This window comes from Gobio gobio (genome assembly GCF_949357685.1).
Source record: "Gobio gobio genome assembly, chromosome: 11".
In the NCBI taxonomy this organism is placed as follows: Eukaryota; Metazoa; Chordata; class Actinopteri; order Cypriniformes; family Gobionidae; genus Gobio; species Gobio gobio.
This window is the reverse complement of record NC_137104.1, coordinates 25835322-25856552: the sequence shown is the minus strand read 5'-3', so window position 1 is coordinate 25856552 and position 21231 is coordinate 25835322. Positions and strand designations below refer to the sequence as shown.

General features: G+C 37.4%; 1 protein-coding gene across 3 annotated transcripts; it reads left to right on the top strand.

Annotated features, from left to right (window-relative positions):
* The first annotated feature begins 505 nt into the window (after positions 1 to 505).
* Positions 506 to 15044, top strand: stx12 (syntaxin 12). 3 transcript variants are annotated; one of them, XR_013817477.1, is made up of 11 exons: positions 530 to 570; positions 2056 to 2247; positions 3270 to 3339; positions 3430 to 3529; positions 3693 to 3830; positions 5152 to 5195; positions 5278 to 5383; positions 7585 to 7657; positions 12282 to 12364; positions 14015 to 14221; positions 14308 to 15035. XR_013817477.1 is itself a non-coding variant. In XM_079828838.1 (10 exons), exons 2-10 carry the CDS (start codon positions 2151 to 2153, stop codon positions 14105 to 14107), a joined length of 804 nt encoding a protein of 267 aa, XP_079684964.1. In that variant the 5' UTR covers positions 506 to 570; positions 2056 to 2150; the 3' UTR covers positions 14108 to 15042. The 3 variants fall into 3 exon arrangements, 2 of the variants coding, with proteins under 2 accessions (XP_079684964.1, XP_079684965.1); XM_079828838.1 differs by having other exon boundaries at positions 506 to 570; positions 14015 to 15042; XM_079828839.1 differs by having other exon boundaries at positions 517 to 570; positions 2094 to 2247; positions 14015 to 15044.
* The last annotated feature ends 6187 nt before the right edge of the window (positions 15045 to 21231 follow it).

Sequence of the window (21231 nt, the reverse complement as noted above, 5' to 3'; positions counted from 1 at the left end):
AATGTAAGATATTTTGAGCTGATTTTAAAGGGCCCCAGTGAGTCAACGTATAGAAACATAATGTAGGAACTAGATTTTCTTTAAAATATACGTATAAATACACTACTAAGGCTTTCTGGAGTCGTTTTTTTTTTAGAACATTTTACTATTCATGAAAGTGTAAGTTATATTGAAAGTTGAAAGAATGTGCTTAAATTACTATTCATTATTTATTGATAAAATCTAGTAATTTAAAGGTAAATAAAAAAACATAACACAAAATCTCCAAAAAATGCATTAAAAATAGAAAACATGTTATCAAAATGAAATGAAATAAGCTTTCTAGACAAAAAAAAGGGGTTTTGACCTCCGGGTCATTTTGACCTGCGAGGTTCGAGTGAAGGATGAGGGTTAAATCACAGTCTAGTAAGATAGTGGTGTGTGTTTATGTATGTAGAGGTATGTACGTATATCTATGGGTATGTATGTAACCATTTGTGCTATCACGTGCACTTGAAGGCTCTACCCCTTAGCGGAAGTACAAAGTGCATCAGACCGGAAGTACCGAGTGAGGAGCGGCCCTGAGCTAAAGTAAGATCATTATATTTATTCCTTAGAATGAATAAAAACAACGCAATGACTGGTTTAATATATGTTCGGAATAGACGTGAACGCGTCTTTAGATGTCAGACGAGGTTAATTGCAGATGGTCTAATGCAGCATAGAGATGTTTTTGTGTCAGTATATTTTATGCTAATACTATTGACGGTTGATGTTTTGTGCTGTAACGGGTTTTTGTTTGAATTGTAGTTTTCTGTGGTATTTTAGATTAAACCAGTCTGTTGACTTTTTATAAGTAAAACATAATCATGTTATCATGTGACAAAAGTTTCCAGCGGTGTTTTACGTGCTTAAGAGTGTTGTAGTTAGTTAGCTCATTAGCTTAGCATTCAGTGTTCTGCTGTCATTTTCTCTTTATCATAGTTTTGTGTTCACCTGAAAAGAAATAAACGTCACATACAAGTAACTAGTAAAATAACTTAAATGACCATACATTGTTACTACCGCCTCTTTAAATGTTCTATGTAATATTAGCCCGGTCATTTACATATTTCATGATCTTGTTTAAGTATTTAATCGTTCATAAATCTGCCCAAAAATAACAGTACCAGTTCTCTATATTGACTTTTACTGCAGGTTTAACTAAACTGAAGCATACTTGTCGACTCCGTAATATGAGTAAGTTAAGCAGTTTAACACCACAGTGTGTCTGTGTGAGATTAAATTGTATGAACATTTGAAAATCATGATAGTGACACACATATCACAGAATTTTTGTTTGCTTAAACAGTAATAACATTTACAACGACGGACGTTGGTGGGGTGACTTGCTACAGAACGTTATCTACCTATTTTTATGTTTTACATATTTTACATGTAATACAAATATGTATATAAAACCCTACCATTTCTAAGAAAAGCGATGATAGTAAACAATATTTATCTGTATAAATATTTTGTTCTGAACAAAAGCTGTCAAACTTTTCTAAAGATAAAACATTCATATTTCATTCATACATTCATTCATAAAATGTCACTCTTTTGTAAAGGTTTTAAATAAGTTGTAGAGTCTGTAAAACCTCTTTCACCATCCACCTTGTTTCACACAAAACAAATCGTAAAAAGTATTACAGTGAGTTTTTCAATTTGTGGAAATCAAATACAAACTTAATGAAAGTTAAAATAGGAACGGGTAATACTAACTGTCTGGATGTGTTTCATGTGTGAGACTTAATACTTTGTATGCTAATCTTCGAAAACTGCAAGTGAAAGTTATTCAGGCAGTGTTCACTGCAGATTGTAGGCTTTAAAGTGCACACTCATTCCTAGATTAGTACTGCGATCTGGGCTGTTTATATCATGTTGTGTTTATCTGGTTATCTATTCTAATCATCACCGGGCATGTAAGGTGACATTACGCACTGTTCCTCATACTTGTAGTAAAAGACACAAGGTGGCTGCAATGAAAAAGGCATAATAGTATGTAATTCTTTGTATGCGTTTCGCTGTCCTCAGCATTTTTAGGCACTAAAAGGATATACTTCCTACTCTAGTTTCCTTTGCCTTTTCACCCGAGACATCCATCAGAGCCAGCAGAATATCCTGCAGTCATGTCGTACGGAAGGACAGAGCAGCGTGCCCCACCAAAAGACTTCATCAGCCTCATCCAAACATGCAGCTCCAACATTCAAAAGATCACACAGAACAGTGAGTGTCTGGAGATTGCTTAATCTGTGTCTGTTATTACTAGTTAATAATTGCTAGTTAGTAGCAATTAATGTAAATATACTTCCAGGGAGTATATCAGATAAATTTGAGAACATGAAAGGTTCATGATGATTTAAAGTCTGCATAAAAGGATTAAATGAAGCATGTTGTGTATAAGATGAATGAGCATAAACATAAAAATGAAGTGGTAAATAACTTGCTGAATTGCTTGACATTAATTAATTTCTTGAAGAGCATGTTTGGTTATATTTCATTCTCAAATCAAAAGTAAAAAAGACAATACATTATAAGTTGTATGAAGAAACAAAGCCTGTTTGTAGGACCCTTAAGTGTTTTGGCTTTTATGTTAAATAAAGAATTTTGATCCATGAGACAAGTCATACAGCTCTGAGATGATTATGAAGTTGAAATGACACTTTTTTTTTTATTGTGTTTTTTTTCTTTCTTTCTTCAACTTTAAGAAGTCTCTTTTGCTCACCAAGGCTGCATTTATTTGATCAAAGAATAGAGTAAAAACTTTGTAAAATATTACATTTAAAATAACTGTTTTGATTTTGAATGTGTATATATATATTATATATATATCATTTTGAAATGTAATTTATTCTTTCAATGTCAAAGCTGAATTTTCATCAGCCAGTCTTACAAGTAAATACTTTATAAATATATTTACGGTCACTTTTGATGTACGTATTTTCAAGTAAATTTTTTATAACTTTTGAATGATAGTGTAAGTCATTCTTGAATAATCTCTGAACTCTTGATATATTTGTTTTTATTAAAATGTCAAAATGAATTGGGATTTTTTTTAAACCGAAGAACTGGATTTTATTTGTGACTAATTGGGTCTGTTTGACTTTTTTTATAATGTAAAAAATTATATTTCTCGTTGTTTTGTAAATCTGTTTTGATGTGAAGTATGATTTGTAAGTTTCTTCATTAGATTCACATAGACCTGCATAGACTCTGATTTTAGAGTAACATTGTGTTTTCTACTTTAGCGGCTCAAATCAAGAGCATGGTAAACCAACTGGGAACAAAACAAGACACCAGTGACCTGCGAGAGAGACTGTGAGTGTTTAACTCTTGATTTATTTAGGGCTGTGCACTTCCTGTTCCTCTTGTGCCCTTGCATTCTCAATATTTGTGATTTGTTTACAGTCAGCAGGTGCAGCACTACACAAACCAGCTAGCCAAGGAGACCAACAAACACCTGAAAGACCTCGGCGTACTCTCTCTACCCGTCTCTCTGTCTGAACAGGTGCGTTTATGTGCATGCTCCTATTTTACCCTCCAGAGTATTGTTTACATGAAGCATAAGGAACAGAAAATAAAAATGAGACGGTCAGTTGAAGGTGTTGATATGTTTATAATATAGTTTCTGAATCGTCTAATTCAAATAATTGATTTTCATCTTTAAACAGAGACAGCAGAAAATCCAGAAGGATCGGCTGATGAATGATTTCTCTGCTGCTCTCAACAACTTCCAAGCAGTGCAGCGTCGGGCCGCTGAGAAAGAGAAGGAGTCGGTGGCCAGAGCCAGAGCAGGGTCTCGTCTCTCTGTAAGACACACTTATGGGTCCTTTAGGAATCATGTTTCCACATTAGCTCTTATCCAAACACTAGTGAACCGTCTCCATAGGTAGCTATTGTAAGTGACACTGTCATTCATGCTTGGCATGCAAACACTGCTCCACATGTGAATCGCACAAGGATCTACTACATTTACATTTGTTTGCAATAGAGCCTAATGTTAGAATGTTGATAACGAATGTTGATATGCCCAAAAATACCTTACACTAGGGTCGGAAATGAACAGGGGCTCAGGGCAAAAATCTGCCCCCAAAATTCAAGTAAAATGTGAAAAAAATAAATAAGTCATAAAACATTTCCCCATAAAACAATTTATGTATTTTATTAATCAACATTTATAATCATTATTACAGTATTAAGAACAATAATCAACAATAATGATTTGCCATAGTATTAAGCCGGATGCACACTGTGCGATTTATAATAGTCCTTTAGGATTGATCCCCGCTGTAAGCCATGTAACACTGTAAGATCTAAGTTGTCATTAATGTCAGACTGTACAATAGTCAAGTCATGCTGAAAACGGACGCACGAAAGAAAACTTGTCTGGAGTTTTATATCATCAATCAATGATATAAATGATATAAAAACTGCATTACACGCGGGATTGAAGTGGTGGTTACAAAGAAATCTCTAGCACTCATTTTGGTCATAGTTTGTCTTGAAAAAAGAAGATCATTTGACGGTCGTCGTAGGAGAAGTCACACTGCAGGATTGTGCGCCAAACTTCTGACACTGCCAGAATTTCATCTGAGGTCAAATTTGATCGCAGCGGTCATTAATCGGCTGCCGGTGAACATGTCAAACTAACGATCAAAGACTTCAGATTTTAGCCTAGGATCAGAGGAATCTTTTAGGTTTTGTTAAATTTGTCTCAGATGGCCAAAATCGCACAGTGTGCACCCGGCTTTATACATAAAAGACAACACGGGTAATAAAAATTACATAAAAAAAGGGGGAAAAAAATGTCCCTAGAAATTAATCTCAAGTGGCAAATATTGCTCCTTAATGGAAAAGCTAATTTCCTGCCTTATGCACAAGTATATTATTGACATAGGTCATTTCTATTAAGCCTTTTACTAAATAAAATATAATATTTAAGATTAAACATTGTGAAATCATTCATTTTGGTATGGTGAACCTACTTTACACCATCCAAACAATACCCAGTGGAAAAATATACTTAATAACATGGGTTGCTGATGCTGATATATGCTATTGCTATTCAAATATTAATACAGTACTCTTCAATATGTGTTGTTGAGTGCTTTGTGTTGTGATTTACTTTAGGCTGAAGATGGAGGTCATGAAGAGCAGCTGGTCTCCTTTGATAAGTATGTCTCAAATATTCCCTGATTATTAGCTTCCAGCGCTAAGTAATAGCATTGCAGTTGAAAACATTCTCTGTGTGTGTAGTAATGATGACTGGAGTAAGAGCACTATTCAGACAGAAGAAGTGGCCATAACAGAGGAGGACCTGGAGCTCATTAAAGAAAGAGAAACTGCCATACGACAACTTGAGGTCAGTTTACGCTTTTTCTGTAAGCACTACCTGTTTTTTTTGCCTAATCAATGTGTCTGTTTGAAACTAAAGGTGTTGCAGTACATATGTACTGCACGTAAGACACTTGGACAATCTATAGCTGCCATTATACACTTCATTGACCCTGTTCACACTAGGGGTGTGCACGATAGTCGAATCTGTAATTAATATAAAAAAAAGAAAAATGCTATTTAAATTTTCCCATGTTGTTTTGCTGGCTGTAAATGCAGTGAATCCAATGTATTTGATCACATAATGTCGTCGTCTGAAAACACAAAGTGCTATGAAGTGTTAGAAACTTTGCTTATTACATCGTTGTCTTTGTGTCTCTGCAACGTCTGTCAACTGAGCACGTTTTCTCACCAGAGCATGTGGATATTATTGTTTTTCTCAACATGAACATGTGAAACAATATAAACACAATAACCATATGCTGTCTCAAGTGTGTATGTACGTTCTGCATGATAACTGTTCTGCTTTTTTGTTCGTGCTGCTTGAGCTTATAATGCTTTTTTTTAGTGCTGGGCGGTATACCGGTTCATACCGAATACCGGTATTTATTTTTGTTATGATATGAATTTTGATGATACCGCAATACCGGTATGTCGCTTAAACAACGTTATGAACGCGGCGCAGCGCGTCATTGTTTGAGAGGGGACGCATTTCACTGTTGCACTGTACTAGTGAGATCACATTACAGAATCCGAGATCGCCTCCTATACCCTCATTCACTATTCCCTACGTTATCACTTTATTTGAAGGAGTGAATGAAAACGAGTGCGTGAAGTCGGACAACCGTTGTGTGTACAGCGGCTGTACACTCGTTGTTGCGGTGCGATGTGGGATAGAATGAGTGCACTCAATAACGTCCACTATGGTTGCGGACACAAGCGTTGTCCCCTCCAAATAATGCCCTATTGGAGGTTATAAGGGGCGATTTCGGATTCAGCCCTTGATCACAGTGCAGAATTCAAACTACACGCGGCGCGCGCGAGAGAGCGGTTTCTGCGCGGAGCACCGTGATGAGATTAACAACGCTCACCACATGGATCATATATCTGATATAGACCAGAGCGAGCGCGTTTACGTTTTTTATGGACACATTTCATATACTATAGTGCTCTAAACGTGAACTCGAAGTGTGTATGCGCACATATTTCATCACGTCTTCTTCAAATGAAATGTGCACTGATTTGGCTACACTGAACCATCTGATCACGACCGCAATGACACGATGGATTATTCTGCTATACAAAAGACAATGAATGATGCAAGTTAATAAATAAACTGACAATTCAAAGAAGAATTGGCAAAAAAAGTAACTGCTTTATTCTTTCTGTGTTAAACTGAAGTGTCATTTGTTCAGAGAGTGCTCTTAAATGTATTGCAAATATCCGCGTTTCTCCCTCGTTTTGGCCGTTTGTTGTTATATAGGATTTTTATAACAACAATATAAGATTTTTTAAATGCTTACGGTGCCCTCAACTCTGTTTATTTTCTCTCCGTGGTCATATTTTAATATTCATGTGCCTGTAATGAGTGTGTTGCATGTCTGTGTTTGATTGGTTGTCTCTCCATATAGCATTATTTTGTGGGGCTTTGCAAACCTGTATTAACTCTAGTGTGGAATTCTTCTACAATTCTCTCGTCATGACAGTAAAACAAGGCATTCTAGTCAATCTCCTGCAGTATTTCCTCTCAATCAGTAGAAAATGTGATTAACACCCGGTCATGCATAGGGGAAAAAATACCGTCATATACCGTGAAACCGATATAATTTAGAAAAATACCGTGATATACATTTTTGGTCATACTGCCCAGCACTACTTTTTTTCCTTTATATTTTTAGTTTTTACACATATTGTTTAGTGTTTTGAAGTAAAAAAAAATAAAAATTAAGATATAACAAGCTTGTTTGGTATATAATTGCTTAATCGTAAGCTTGTTTAGAAATGGTGACAAAAAAAGTTGTCTTTCTGATTAAACATTATTTATATAAACGAAGATTCAAATATTAGGTGTATTTTTTTATGAGGCCAAATATTCGAATACAATATTTTTGAAAAATTCCCATCCCTGGTTCACACCTGCTGTTAACATGAAGTGCGTTTTTGTATTCATGAGTTAGGCATTTGTGCTGTCATATATCATTTTGCTTACTACCTTGTCTGTTATTGCAGTCGGACATTTTGGATGTGAATCAGATTTTCAAGGATCTTGCTGTTATGATCCATGATCAGGGTGAAATGATTGGTGAGTACAGTCTGTCTTTAATCAATACTTCTGCACAATGCTGTTATTTAAATGGCGATATTCAACCAAAAATGAAAATTCTGTCATTTATTCATAAAACCTGTATAGCTTTATTCCAAAAGGTGATTTTTTTATATATTGGCTGTTTTGTCCCATGCAATGCAATTAATGGGAGATCTAAATGGGATCTGAAACTATCCAACTTCAAAAGGATGCAAAAGCACCATAAAAGTGTCAGATCTAAAGTCATATGGGTTTGGAATGACCTGAGGGTGATTAAATGAAGACAGAATTTTTAGAATATTAGCAGTAGAATTTATTGTGATACAGGAAAGCCTCAAATTCATCAACATGATCAAAACTTTCCTGGACAAAACTGTTGTACACAATACACTAAATGCCTTCTGTTGTCCGATTGATATTTTATAATTTTTTTAGGAAGTAAAAAAGTAACCCTAACCTAACCCTTTTAGTATATTTCTAAAAATTATTCCCTCAGGTTGTGATACACATTTATGCTGTGAAATCTTTAAAGTCCCTGTAAAGGCAATTCTGAGATTTGTTTCTAAACACATTATAAATGTTAGAAATGTATTGCTGAAACACATTACAAAGACCGTGAACTATGAAGTACTGAATTCAGAAGTTAGACCGTTAAACAGTTTTTCACCGTTGCTGTGTTCAGGATTTTCTGGGCGAGGCTAAAACGGTGGCTCGATGACGCACTGGAGCCACCGAGCCTGGCTCCTCCCCTAACACGATCATAACTAGAGCACATTCGCATCAGTTCGATCGCGAGTTACTGTTAGTACTGTTAGTTACTATAGTCAACAACTTGCATAACAGTTTACAAAACAAAAACGATGAAGAGGTGGATTAATTTTGTGAACAGCAACCTTGATGGAGAGCTGAGGATTATCACCGACACCTGCCTCTGCAGTGACTTTACACCGGATCGTTTTACAAACTTTCACCGGAGACAACTGGGATTCACTGATAATCCGCCGCAGAACCGACTATCCCCCGCCCAGGCCTTCATCCTCCCGCCCCGCGGACATCTGGTGCGTCGTGATCATAGACGCCCGTGATCTATCTTGTGTGCTACTGCCGCTTTCCTGCGAGTGGGCGTGGTTTCGGCGCCGACAGCGGACACACCCCCAGCGTTTGAGAGCAGAGAATGCTGCTCATTTTTTCAGGTTTTTGATAAGCTATTTTATGTACTTCCCGGATTTATTTTATGATTCAAATTTGGCTGGGTGGTTAATAACACATTTATCTGTGGTGTGAGGAACTCCGAACACATGTTTAGTTTTGACTTTACAGGGACTTTAATGTTTTTACGTAAGAATGACTTTTAGATTGTAAGTAATATTTCAAGAAAAATGTGACCCTGGACCACAAAACCAGTCATAAGTCGCACGGGTATATTTGTGGCAATAGCCATTTTCTTTTATGCTTAAAATCTTTAGAATATTAAGTAAAGATGATGTTCCATGAAGATATTTTGTAAATTTCCTACCGTAAATATATACAAAATGTATTATTAGTAGTAAAATGCATTGCTAAGGGCTTCATTTGGACAACTTTAAAGGCGATTTTTTTTTTTCAATGTTTAGATTTTTTTTTTTGCACCCTCAGATTTCAGATTTTCAAATAGTTGTATATAGGCCAGATATTGTCCTATCATAACAAACCATACATTAATGGAAAGCTTATGTATTCAGCTTTAAGATGATGTTTAAATCTCAATGTCAAAAAAATTTACCCTAATGACTGGTTTTGTTGTCCAGGGTCACAATTTATGTATAAATTAGCGGTATAACAATACACTCATGTCTCTATTCAATATATGATGCTATCGTGATATTTTAAGCCAAAATAGAGTTTATTATTATTAAAATAATTATATTATTTAGGACCCACAATTATTCCCTCAATGCAGTATTATACATTATATTCAACATTATATATAGTAGTTTAATGTAGTAATTGTCGATATAACAATGTATCGTAACACCCCTGGTTAAAATTATATAGAGTGTTAAATATGATTAAATATGATACATCAGGCTTTTATTTGTACATCTCTCAATCATCCTTAGATTATATGTTTAGCCCCTTACAATAAGACCTACAGAGCTTTGATCATAAATCTATGTATTTAAAGGGTAACTTCAGTGATTTAGCATTAAGCTTTGTATCAGTAGAAACCCGGTTGTATATTCGAATTATGGTACTTTTCCCCCCTCATATCCCCCTAAGACGAGAGAATTATGCATTTTATTTCTAGAAAAAATCTTCTGATGATGCAAATATCGTCATTTTGAGTAACATTTTGAGTAACATATACTGCAGGCTAGAGACTACAGGAGCTAGTTCTGCATGTTTTCAACCCGCCCACAGGGGAGGGATCTCACTCACAGAATGTAAATGCACTCGCTGCTGCTCGGCTCGGGCATTCATAACGGAGCGGTACGGAGCAAAGTGTGTTTTTCAACTTTTCAATGAATTCCTAAGAAAGTTTAGCTTCCATATGCGATCTGATAACGCGCCAGACTGGACATGTACCAAGAATGACAGCTGCGCTTACCTCAGCTCTGCTCAGCTCTTCTCTCGTGATGAATGAAATCTGACTCCTGCTGCGTCTGTTACGTGACTTTCGTTCGGCTCACTCACACTTTATTGAAAAGACACTTTCAGTTTTTAATTGTAGCGTCTATTCTCTAACTGAACGAAATTATTTTATTACTATGAATATCAAAACGACGCTGGGGGTGGTGTCATGGTGGGCAAGTGATAACCAATAGCCGTGGCTTTGGGAGTGACCTCGTAGGGCAGCGAAGCAAGTGCATTCTGGGAGTTGTTGTCTTTCATCCACATACATTTTCTGTCTTTTCTCAGTCTAGATTAAAAAATAATTTCACATTTCTACTGCATAAATGACCCATTCATCTTCCTAGCGCTGAAGTACCCCTTTAAATATCATCTTACTCAGGCATACAGCTGTGGCCAAAAATATTGGCAGTGACATCAGTTTTGTGTTTCGCAAAGTTTGCTTCCTTATTATTCGTGAATAATTTTTTTCACATGTTTCTAGGATATACTGGAAAGCCATAAGCATTTCATATGTTTTTTTTTTGTTTGTTGGCAAAAACATTCAATATATGCAGAGTCAATATTTACAATGATCCATTCTTGCCTTATCATTTCTTGTAGTGTATCACTTTTTGAGGGACTGACCACAGCTTCTCTATGGGATTAAGATCAGGGGAGTTGCCTGGCCAAAATTTCAATGTAATGATCTCCGAGTTACTTCATTATCACATTTGCTGATATGGTGCTCCATCATGCTGGAAAATGTACAGATCATCACCAAATTGCTCCTGGAACATTTGGAGAAGTTGCTCTTGCAGGATGTTTTGATATAATTTCTTTATTGCATCGCAATGTTTTTGGGCAGAATTGTGAGAGTGCCCACTGTCTTGGATGAAAAGCCACCCCACATATGAATGGTCTCAGGGATGGTCGCTTCAGTGTTGGCACGTCACCAGACTCATGTCTCATGACTCATGAAGTGTTCACCTTTTCTTCTCCAGACAATCGATTTTCCAGATGTCGCAACAGTTGGAAGGGGGCTTCATCAGTGAAAATAACTTTGCATCAGTCTTCTGCTGTTCAATCCTTACTTCCTGCAGAATTTCAGTCTGTCATTGATGTTTTACTTGGAGGGAAGTGGCTTCTTTGCTGCCCTTCTTTATTCCAGGCCGTTGTCTAAAAGTCTTGGCCTCACTGTGCATGCAGATGCACTGACACACACCTGCTGCCAATATTGAGCAAGTTCTGCACTGGTGGCCCTGGCGTTTGCTGGACACTCTGGGACATCCTAAAGTCTTCACTACAGTTCTCTCTCTCTGAAGTTCTTGTCCAGTATCCAATAAATGGTTCTTTCAGGTGCAATATCCTTTGCAAAAATGTCTTTGCTATGAGGCCATTTTGATGCAAAGCGATGATTGCTACACGTCTTTCTTTGGAGGTAACCATTGCTAACACAAGAAAACAATTGGAAGCACTTCTTCCCTACTTTTATAGCAATCAGACTGCTCTTATAATCTGATCAGAATGATAGTGATTTCTCCTGACTAGTACTTGTTCACACTTTCCCTTGTGCTGATGAAATGATTAGTGAAATTATGTAAATTGGTCATTTTGTGCCAGGGCCAAAAAAGGGCGAAATTTAAGTAAATTTTTTTGGCCAATGAACCTTTGTGGTATTATTTAAAATGCACCTGATCCCTCTGCACAATAATCTAGAAACGATATGAATCAACTACTGAAGCAGCAAACTTTGCGAAACAAACAATTTGTATCACTGCCAATCCTTTTGGCCATATTGTTGGGCAATATAGAGTGACAACTTGATATTTATATGCATTTTATGTAAGTAGTCTGTTTCATAAAGATTTCATTGATTTACATCAATCACGTTTGCGCCACTGTCAAAGCTTCTGAATCATGAAATACACTTGCATCTTTTATGTTAATTATGGAAACTGACTGGTTGTTAACATCAGGTTGTCAGCTTGTATTCTCTAATCTAAATGCAAGTAAATATGTGTGATTACAGACAGCATAGAGGCTAATGTGGAGAGTGCAGAAGTGCATGTGGAGAGAGGAGCTGAGCAACTACAGAGAGCAGCTCAGTATCAGGTACAGTAAAAGCTTCAGCATCACACACACACACACACACACACACACACATTCTTGAATATGTGTTTTACAGGGACTCTCCATTGGTGTAATGGTTTTTATACTGTACAAACGGTATATTCTATCCCCCTACACTAACCCTACCCATCACACACAACTGTTGGCATTTTTTCAATAAAAAAAAAAAAAACACTGTTTAGTATGTTTAAGCCATTTGGTTTACAAGGACACAGGAAGTGTCCTCATAAACCATGTTTACATTGTAATATGTCATTATACACATTTGTGTCCTCATAAACTACTTATACCTGTAACACACACACAACACAGCTATGGCATTTTTTTTAAACATCTACATGCATTCTTAGTTAGAACACCTGTGTGTCTTGACAACATCTGATACAAACTTTAATGTAAACTGGGGCAAATGGATACAATTATTATTGACTATTCGTTAGATGTACAGTATATCAAAATACACTATATTGCCAAAAGTATTGGGACACTTATTCAAATCATTGAATTCCGGTGTTCTGATCACTTCAATGGCCACAGATGTATAAAATGAAGCATCTAGGCATGCCGACTGCTTCTACAAACACTTGTGAAAGAATGGGTCACTCTCAGGAGCTCAGTCAAGCAGGTTGCCACCTGTGCAATAAGTCCATTCGTGAGATTTGCTCACTACTAAAGTTAACGGTCAACTGTTAGTGGTATTATAACAAAGTGGAAGCAATTGGGAACAACAGCAACTCAGCCACAAAGTTGTAGACCACGTAAAATCACAGAGCGAGGTCAGTGCATGCTGAAGCAAACTTTGTGTGGCCTTCAGATTAGCTCAAGAACAGTGCAAAGAGAGCTTCATGGAATGGGTTTCCATGGTCAAGCAGCTGCATCCAAGCCTTACATCACCAAGTGCAATGCAACGAGTCAGATGCAGGGGTGTAAAGCACGCCGCCACTGGACTCTAGAGCACTGGAGATGTGTTCTCTGGAGTGAAATCCGATGGATGAGTCTGGGTTTGGCGGTTGCCACGAGAACGGTACTTGCCTGACTGCATTGTGCCAAGTGTAAAGTTTGGTGGAGGGGGGGGGGGGGGGGTTATGGTGTGGGGTTGTTTTTCAGGGGTTGGGCTTGGCCCCTCAGTTCCAGTGAAAGGAACTGTTAATGCTTCAGCATACCAAGACATTTTGCACAATTTCGTGCTCCCAACATTGTGGGAACAGTTTGGGATGGCCCCTTCCTGTTCCAACATGACTGTGCACCAGTGCACAAAGCAAGGTCCATAAAGACATGGATGAGCGAGTTTGGTGTGGAGGAACTTGACTGACCTAAACCTGATAGGCCAGTCAAGTGATCTTTGGGATGAATTAGAGCGGAGATTGCGAGCCAGGCCTTCTCGTCCAACATCAGTGCCTGACCTCACAAATGCGCTTCTAGGAGAATGGTCCAATAATTCCCATAAACACACTCCTAAACTTTGTGGAAAGCCTCAGTTGAAGCTGTTATAGCGGCAAAGGGTGGGCCAACTGTAACGGCAGACGTCCCACAACTTTTGGCAATATAGTGTATGTCGCAGAATCTAAAACAATGCATGTTGCATACATGCTATTTGACGATAATTACAATATTTTTTTTCCTTCACTGTAGCAAAAGTCTCGTAAGAAGATGTGCATCCTGGCAGTGGTCCTTTCCTTAGTGGTCGTCGTCATCAGCATTATTATTTGGCAGACTACCAAATGAAGATCATTCCTCTTCATTTCCCCTTTTTCCTCTCATTTCTTTAATTTATTTTCTTGCTCGCAAACCCAATGCCATCCTCATGGGAAGGGAGGTCAAAGGCTCTCAGCAGCACCTGTAGGTCCACATCTGTAGGTTTGAAGGGTTAGATACAGTATGAAGTGGCTAAAGTGAGCATAACATTCCCTATCCTCTCCCCTCAGGCCCTTTAGTTCGTAATGAAGAAGGATGAGCTCACAGATGGGGTGGGAAAAAAAATAAGTGATATAAAGTGATATAACATTTCATTTTGATTCTTGTGATACATTTCTAGCACTAACACTACTTTACATTTCTTAATAAAACCAGGTTATTTCATTTTAACAAATTTATTGGAGTGAGCTAAGGTGTAAAAATGACATTTGATGACTGAAGTTTTTTTTGTGTTTTTTTTTTACATCTTACTGTAATATAAGTTTGGCTTTAGATGTTTTGTATAATGTACAATTCAAATATGTCTAAAGTTTTCAAGTCACTCCAAAGGTTAACAGCAAAATGCTTAGATGAGCTGCAGAATTAATCGTGCATTGTTGTTGATACCATATAACAGTAGACCAGAAAAATTGCAAGTATGAAGCAGCAATGATACCTAAAGCTCAAACATCTCTGAACTTCAGTTTCAATACTGTTACTGGTGTGAAAGCGTAGGTTTATTATACAGGTCTGTTATATCATATAGCTGTAAATGTGTTGTATAAGAACTTGTAATCAATATTATGGCTGAAAAAGATTTGTATATTACAACATGAAACGTATGCACAGTACATTAAAATTATGTAAAAAGAATTGCACCCATACTTTTAGAACATGCAAAAATGAATGTCTTTTTTCTTTTTTAAAAATTGATTTATATGACTATGAGTACATGATTAAAGAGAAATATGTCTTAATCAAGTCTGCCTTCCTGATTCTCTCATAATTATTCAAGACAGTGGCATCACTTGGTCCATTTTAGAATGGCTTTAGCTAAAATTCTAGATTTCTACCCAGCCCCGCTAAAAATGTGTGATTAACACCATATGTACACCAGGATCACCTGAATCCCTAAAACAAATAAAACTGGCAGCAGGCTTCGGTTCATCCCCGTATTAGTATGCGTTATTCAAAATGTTCTTCAATATAACATTTTTACTAAATTCCTTTAATCTAAATGACTTTATACTGACTTTTCACACTCTTGCTATACTTAAGTGCAATACAATAGCAAAAATAATTGTTATAATATTGATAAATCCAAAAACAAGACATGCGTAAATAACTATAAAGAGGAGGGGAAATGGAAAATGGGCTAATGAGTGGTCCTCTGCTGTCATCTACTGGTTATAGTTTTAATTTCATGTCATTTTCATGTTAAAAGTATGTTTTTTTTCCACCAGGAGACATAAATCCTCCACTAAAGAATGGCACTGTCCATGTTATATCCATGAATGACAATGATAAATGTAGATCTTCTTAAAGTCAATTTTACTGCGCAATTAAAAATAATAGTGTTTGAATTTGAAACATTACATGTGTTGAAAAAAACCCATTTAAAACTATTTTACCTGCATATTGCCAATCTAGATAGTTATAATAATATAAAGTTTGTCTATATTCTTAATGAATATTAGCCTAATGCATATAAGCTGTGCGTGCATAGTGGTGGCAGAAAAATTGTGGTAACAAGTGGATGAAAATGGGCAAAATCCACAGAAAAAGAGAAAAATGTTTTGTTGTGCCTTTGTATGTCAGAATAGGAATGCAAAAAATACGGTTTTCATTTTTTATAGAATTCAATTCCGTCATTGAAGACGCCCTTTGAAGCTAAACGCAGACGTTTATGTTGCAAGTCACAGACAGGACTGATGAAACTTGCAATGATTAGTCTTATATTAAAGCACGAATTTGATGTAAACAGTAAGTCTACATAATATTCACATATGCAATTCATAGGGGACATGCATACATAGCAGTTACAGCATGAAATAATATTCAAACCTATAACATTTTGCACAGATAACTTTTAAACATTAGCCTATAACATTTTTATCTCACAATTATTGACTCTATTTCTTGCTTTTGCGTGTTTCTATATCCCATTTCGGACTTTATAACTCGCAATTGTGAGTTTATATATTCTGTTATGTGTGTTTTGAGTGTAAACAGCGAGCCCGTTCTAATGGGCGCTCCCCTGCATTCTGCCGCTGTAATGGCGAGATCAATAAAAAACATGAATATTCAACAAATAAGTTTTCTTTCTCTTCCTCACCACACGGAAGTCAGCGCCCTGCACAGCACACATCCTTTCGACACTATAAAACCCGTGCCTCGGGCCCATCTTAGACCTCAGACATCTGAACAAGGCCCTTATCAAACAGCCTTCCAGAATGCTGACATTAAAACAGATCATTGTGCAAATCCGCCCGATGGATTGGTTTTTCTCAGTGGATCTGAAAGATGCTTACTTTCATATCCAAATTATCCCCCGTCACAGACCGTGTTTAAGATTTGCATTCGACGGGAAGGCCTATCAGTACACAGTCCACAGTCGGTTATGTATAAAGAAAGTAAAACTGGTGTGTGTCTGTATAGTAGATGCGGGCAGGTCTTAAATTGACAGCAACGCAGCCGTGAACATGCTGCAGCTTGTCCTTAAAGGGGCAGTTCACCTCTAATATTATGTCATTATTTCCTCACTCTAATGTTGTTCCAAACCTGTATTCATTTCTTCTGTTGAACACAGACAGTTGAATACCAGACAGTTGATGGTAGCCTTGACATCCATATTATTATTATTTCCTACAATGGGGACAAGATCTGTTTGGTTTCCAACATTCTTCAAAATATATTTTATGTCCAACAGAAGAAAGAACTTTATTCAGGTTTAAAACAACTTGAGGGCGAGTAATCGATGACAGAATTTTCATTTTTGAGTGAACAATTAATAAAACAACAAAAGACAAAGAGAAAATCACTCGCTGCTTTTGACTGAAAAACTTTAATACAGTAGCTTTAATAAGAATCAATGTATATTTTATAGTGAAGTCTATGTAGTGTTTTATTTGTACATTTATTCATTCAATTTCATACTTAAAAAGTACAGCAGCATTGCTGCCAGTGTAAATCTTTATATATATGTATTTTATATTATACAATACACTAGGAATGTGTACATGGGTTTTTTTAAGTAAAGTTTTAAGTTTAAGTAAGGTTTTTCAAGTCTTTTAAGTAAAATAAAGAAAGAGTATTGCAATAAAGAAATAGTCTTTTTTCTCCTTAACCTCTTGCTGTTCCTGTCGCCTAAGAATAGAATAGCAAAAACACTTGTGACAAGCCATCAGAAAAAAAACGAACCGAAAACCGTGGTTAAAAAAACCGAGGTATGTATTGAACCGTGGACTAACTGTATTGTTGCATCCCTAGTATATGTATGTATATATTATGATGTGTTAATAACTCTAGTCTTGGGCCCTTTTTTATAAGTGTTCAACCTGAGGGAGTACATCATTGCTCTTATCATAGCATGGCGGGATTTAACAGGTTCCCATTGCGTCTAGAAGACACAGTAGCCTACGACTGACCATTCGAAAGGGAACATACTCGGTTACTTAACGTAACCTCGGATCCCTGAGAGAAGTTAACAAGCACTGCGAAGACGGCCGTGCAATGGCGCTTACAATGGGTGATCGTCGCTTCAGTGGTTATAACCTGACGTTTATGACATTTACAGTGTACTTTATGGGTAGATGCCCTGCCCCTTTGGCGGACTTTTGTGCTCAGCTTCGCAGACTTTGTGCCCATTGGTTCGCTCAGTTACAATGTTCTGCCATTGGATCATGCAGTTCCCACTAGCCAGCCAATAGCGTGCGAGAGGTCTCAACACTGTTTGATTGGGTAGTAGCACTGCGTGATTTTACAAATGCTTCAGTATTTTGAGAAATAGATCAGTATTTCCCCATTGCGTCTTGAAGATGCAGTACTCGTTCCCTTATCTCAGGGAACCGCGGTTACGTTAAGTAACTGAGTACGTTTTCTGCCACCAGGTAGTCTCGGCCCACAAAAAACACCATCACTGTTTGCAAACACAAAATACGTCTTTTAGCTGGTTATTTAAAGGGGTGGTAAAACACATTCTTTTGAAGGCTTGACTGTGTTTGTGGGGTGCACTGTAACATGTGTTCATGCTTCGTTTTAAAAAAAATTGCCTTATTTTTCATATATTTGACCTTTATTCTACACTGCTCTGTCCCTCCTTGTAAAACGGTCTGATGCTTTCCGGGTTGTATGAAGCCAGTCCCTCAAAAATATGCAGTGGGCTCTGATTGGTTAGCTGGCCTAGTGTGTTCTGATTCGCTAACCGCAGTGCACGGTTGTCGGAAACGTCACGCCCCTTACCGGAGGCTGTGCTTTGGTCGGCGTCAATAAAACCATATGAGAACATTTGAGTGAAGATGATCGAGCAGAACCTGTTCAGTCCTCAAGTGTAAAGACTGCGGATCTATAGTGATCGCTACTGAATGGCACTGTTACTTTTGTATTTTTAGAACGATTATAGCCAAATATCTGTCGCAAGAACTATTAACCCAAAACGAACACTAAGCACTGGCTTTACTAGTAAGTTAGCCAAATCACACAGAACCATGTTTAGCATGCCTGTAGATAAACAATACATAAAAGCTCTAATCAAAGAATCATTTACACTAATGCCAGGTTCGCTGTTGAGATTTTAACGTTAGTGTTTGTAACGTTAGGTGTTCGTCGGATAACGTTAAGTATGAATGAGCTTTTAACAGACTGGTTTGCAGAACAGCGTTGTCATCTGTTTACTTCCTTGCTACAACCTATTACAGGAAAACACATCGATGAAATATAAATCAGACTTACAGGTTGTGGCCCGTAAACAGCTTCTGTTTGTAAATCCAGCTTTCAGGACAAGCCGTTGTGCATATCCTGTATTGAACTCTCGAAGTTTGTGGAAGTTTGTGTTGTCCTCCGTGAAATGTGCAGCGCGCACGTCGTGCATCCACGCACCGGCAGTGTTTTTTTCACGCAGCTGACGTTGTGCAAATCTGGCATTGAACTTGCGAAGTTTGTGGAAGTTTGTGTTGTCCTCCGTGAAATGTGCAGCGCGCGCGTCATGCATCCACGCACCGGCAGTGTTTTTTTCACGCAGCTGACGTTGTGCAAATCCGGCATTGAAATCGCGAAGACGGTGGATGTTTTCCTCTGTTAGATGTGCTGCAGGGAACCCTGCGCGCGCCTGATTCCCCGCTGACTCAAACACACGTGCATATAACATGCTGTATGTTAAACGCTCTGCAACGCACCCCCGTCCCAAGGAAGGCTGAACAGAGCAAGTACCCCAGACCTGCAATCCGGATGAAAATAACAGCGTTTCCTCGGCATCGTGGCAACAACACTCCAGCCTAACTAACTATACCACAACAGCGCCGCGATACAAAATGGCCTCACCCCCCCCCCTATTTAATATTCTCGGAGGAGGGGTTTATGTAAATATTGAGCCTGTTGATGTCACCAACCCTGGAGGAATGTGTGTAGTCGCCTACTGGCCGTTTGCTGCAGTTCTTAGAAACTGATTTCTTTAAAAGCAAATATCTCCCTTTGCTTTAAACTTTGAACGTTGTAACTTTGCAGATGTTGTTTATGCTCAAGCAGCAACATTACACGCTAGCTAAAGTTAGAATAGTGAAATCGTGGTTTACCACCCCTTTAAAATTATTAGAAATTAATTCAGGGATTAAGTTGATAGGTAGTGTAGAACCTACTCTATTGTTCATGCATACCCTAGTATACAAACAATATCTTAAATTATTATTTTTTAATCATACCCTCATTTAATATTGAAATCATAGAATCTCCCCAGATTCAAGCCACATTTAGCAGTGGTGAAAAGAGCACTATGAATGTGACCAGTCAGGATATTCTAAATATTTCAGAAAGTACATGGTGTACACTTATATCAACCCAGCAATCTCTGCAGTCTTTTGATTGGCTTTGGTTATGTGGGCTAATTAAAGTTTAGGGCTTTTTTTACCCTCTAGGCTTACCTTTAAAAATAGCAGAATATTAAACTTTGCCGGGCAACTAGTGTCCCACATTGTTTTTGCTATGGACATGAGGACAGGTTTCTAAGGGATAATACTTAATCCGGAATTTTCATCTGGTGGACAATAAAACAAGAAACCACCAAAAAACAACGGGTTGGCAACTGCATAAAAAGAGCTTCAAACCACTCAGAAAACCTTGGTAACCTCATAGCAATTCCCTGGGGGGTATTCCAGGTTAACCTATACCTTGAACTCTCGGTTGATTAACCCAAACATGCGTCCGTGAGTAAGTTCAGACAGCTCCGAGTATGTTCCCGGGTAACACAAGTCATTCTCAGAGCGACGAATCGATGATTCACCATGGAAACAGACGCTAAGAAAAAGCACGCCATTCTACTTCCTCTTCTTCTTTTGTTTAAAGGCGATTTACTTAGCCTACCTATTTGGTGATTGTGCAATAATTTGTTTAATAAGTATTCTTTATTCACGAGAATAAGGATTATATTGTTTGTTTGATGCTAATTAATTGAATGCAGATCCATGTGTGAGATGCAATAAAATAAATAATAAATATATTTGAATTGAATTAACATTTAAACATTACTTTGTTATAAGTGTTTTAGAACTAAGATATAATATTGTATATTATAACTGTAACTATAACACATTTAGTTATATTAATTTAACTATATTAATGATATTACTCACATCTGAATACCTATTAAGCAAACTAACCCTGGAACATAACCTGGTTCGGAGCAGGTTAGGTTCAGAAAGTAAGTTGCTATGGCTACTTAAAGACCCTATAAGTTATCTCCGTTTTTGGAACCGAAAGTTGAGGTTATCCGCTAACTTACTCTTAAACATACCCGGGTATGTCACATAACCTGCTTTCTGGAATACCCCCCAGATCTTCAAAAATGTAGTTGCTATACATTCAGTTATGCTCACAATACAAAAAACATATTATAGACTCTACAGCAGATGTCAGTGTTACACAAGTTTTTTTGGGTTGAAGACATTACCTCTACAAAAGGTATA

What these genes read in the sequence shown, in the direction of transcription:
- stx12 (XM_079828839.1), top strand. Translation starts at nt 2,151, where the DNA reads ATGTCGTACGGAAGGACAGAGCAGCGTGCCCCACCAAAAGACTTCATC. An exon ending in TGATCAGGGTGAAATGATTG is followed by an intron (nt 7,658 to 12,281) that starts GTGAGTACAGTC and finishes GTGTGATTACAG; the next exon opens with ACAGCATAGAGGCTAATGTG. An exon ending in AGAGAGCAGCTCAGTATCAG is followed by an intron (nt 12,365 to 14,014) that starts GTACAGTAAAAG and finishes CCTTCACTGTAG; the next exon opens with CAAAAGTCTCGTAAGAAGAT.